At 42.8% G+C, this 2,407-nt stretch overlaps 1 protein-coding gene across 3 annotated transcripts in view; it reads right to left on the reverse strand.

The window, feature by feature from the left end:
* Positions 1-2,036: 2,036 nt before the first annotated feature.
* LOC102384426 (hemoglobin subunit pi) overlaps positions 2,037-2,407 on the reverse strand; it is a 21,213-nt gene continuing 20,842 nt past the window's right edge. For all 3 annotated transcript variants that reach the window (XM_006020875.1, XM_006020874.1, XM_014518631.1), the window contains exon 4: positions 2,037-2,308. In XM_006020875.1, the coding sequence (XP_006020937.1) occupies positions 2,180-2,308 (129 nt within the window). In that variant the 3' untranslated portion in view covers positions 2,037-2,179. The remainder of the gene's footprint in view (positions 2,309-2,407) is intronic.

A 2,407-nucleotide genomic window follows, 5' to 3' on the forward strand; every position in this document is an offset into this window, starting at 1 on the left:
TAATGTGTCATAAATCCAATGTCTATATTTAGTCCATGATTTTTAGTATCCAGGAGGCTGATGAAGTGGAGTTCATAGGCTCAGCTCTGGGAAGTGTTGTGTAAGTTTCCTTTGAGGATCAGGACTGAGAGATTGGAGAGAGAGTGGTTTTCTTGTGAGAAATGTGCCCCCACCAGTAATTGGGTATTCCTGTCTTTGATAGATTTCTGGTGTGCATTCATTCTGGTGCACAGTTGTTGTTTGGTCTCTCCTACGTATTTTCCATCAGGGCATTTGGTGCATTGGATGAGGTATATTACATTTCTGGAGGTGCAGCTGTAAGATCCAGGAATGCTGATGGCTCTGTTGTGGGGTGTAGTAATTGTGGGGGTGGTGGAGATGTGTTGGCCTGTCTCTCACCCATTGACTCCTCAATCTACATTTTCACTGACTACCTGTCTTGTATGCATACCCGACCAGCCTCTGGCTTTTTTACTTTTCATTCCATCCAGAAAGAGCACATACCAACTGCTGAAACGTCCTTAGCCTGACGAAGGGTTTTTGAACCCGAAAGTTTGCTTAATAATTGTTTTCCAACTATTTAAGTTGGTCTAATAAAAGATATCAGATTCACCCAAAGAACCTTGTCTGACAAAGTTTTAGGCATTTTCATGATTCCCCATGATAGCCTATGGGCGAAACATGTCAAAACAACAAAGCAGTTTCAATTAAACAAAATGGAACAGTGCTTTGAAATGAAACGAAATGATGAAATGAAACACTGTCCCTTTGAAACAATGAAAAGGACTTCGAAACAAAATAGTGCTGTTTCTCACAACCCTAGTGAGCAGACTGTATTGCAGCCTCTGTATTGCAACCTCTCTATAACTCCTTCAGAAAGCTCTTCAAATATGGCCTACCACTAGAAGGTAGCCACCTCTAAATAAAAATGCAGCTGGCAAGGCTGGCAGGATGCAGCAGCCCCCTGTTGCACCCTTGGCTGCAGCTGCACTTTGAAGTGCTTCAAATGTTACAAATGTCCCTACCCTACTCTAAGTCTTCATTTCCAGAAACCAGGTCTGCAGCCTGACCTGGGCTTCTGTAGACTGCATATTAGCAATAGGGGCTGTCAAAAGGCACTCCAGAGTATGCATGTGATGCTATGTGACTCAGCATCTTCCCCAGAATATCACAATTAACAACAGACATGTCCTGGAATGTCTCATTCCTTGCCTGTGTTAGGGAAGTCAGTTTGTTGCCCACTGGGTTGGAAAAACAGGGAAAGGATTACATCAGAGACAAAAACCTTTCTCCTTTATATCTCTGGTTTCTCTGCAGAAGTAGTAGTTGAAGTCCTGCTAAAAAATATCTCTCTACTTTTATTCTGAATGACTGCTGCACGTACAATCCAGTGACTTTATCTGTGTAGGTAATGCATCTGCAGAGCTCTGAGAATTTGTCAGTCTGACTGAGCCCAGCTAGCCTAGTACCTGCTTCCATTAGTGGCCAGTGCCAGTTGCTTCAGGAAAGGGCGCAGGGATCCCTACCTAGTATTAGTTCTGGAGTAGCCTGCTCATCTGGGAGTTTTTCCTTGTCCCTCTCATCAGAGCTTGACTTATTCCCTACCAGGAGAGTTTTATGCCTGAAAAATATTGGCTATTTAATTTAGCTCTAGATTTGACACCATAAGGTAAGTGACTTATCATATATGCAGATCCCACTGACCTATTGGCTTCAATGAGAATTACAGAGTTGGAAAGGACATCAAAACTGATCTAGTTCAACCTCCATGAGGTATTTTTTCCACATGATCTTATAGCAGTGGGTTTTATAGTTTTGTTGTGCAAACAAGCGTTCCCTTGAATTGGTTTATAAATGTGCTGCCTTTCCATTCAGTTCAATATGCCCTTGCTCTTGTATGATGGATAAAGAGAAGGATAAAGAGAAGTGTTTGTATACAGACCCCAGCATAAAATGTCAGAACACTTCTTTCAACATGAATAATATTGTGTGAATGGAGCCAGTGACAAACAATTCAAGCACACAGACAATGGCATGCATTTGGAGTATTTATTGATTTTTTTTTAAGGACAGGACCCAGGTCTATGAATTCATGAAGCACACAAGGCAAAGGTAGTGTATTCCCAAGTTCTGCTGTGATGGCCCAGTGCAGGAGCACATCTCTCACTCAAGAGGCAGTTTATCTGTACTTCTCAGTCAGAACAGAGGAAATCTGGGACAGAAACTTGTCCCATGCAGCATGAACTTCAGGGGTAAAGTCACTGGGGTAGTGAGCAGCCACAGAGCACAGGATGCAGTGGGAAAGCAGCTACAAGAGAAGAGGATAGAAACAAATTCAATGGAACTGCCTGAAATCACAGTCCTCTGAGCAGGGAGATGGCAGAACAGGACTCTCTGCCTTTAGGGA

Source organism: Alligator sinensis, unplaced genomic scaffold (assembly GCF_000455745.1).
Source record: "Alligator sinensis unplaced genomic scaffold, ASM45574v1 scaffold410_1, whole genome shotgun sequence".
Lineage (NCBI taxonomy): Eukaryota > Metazoa > Chordata > Crocodylia > Alligatoridae > Alligator > Alligator sinensis.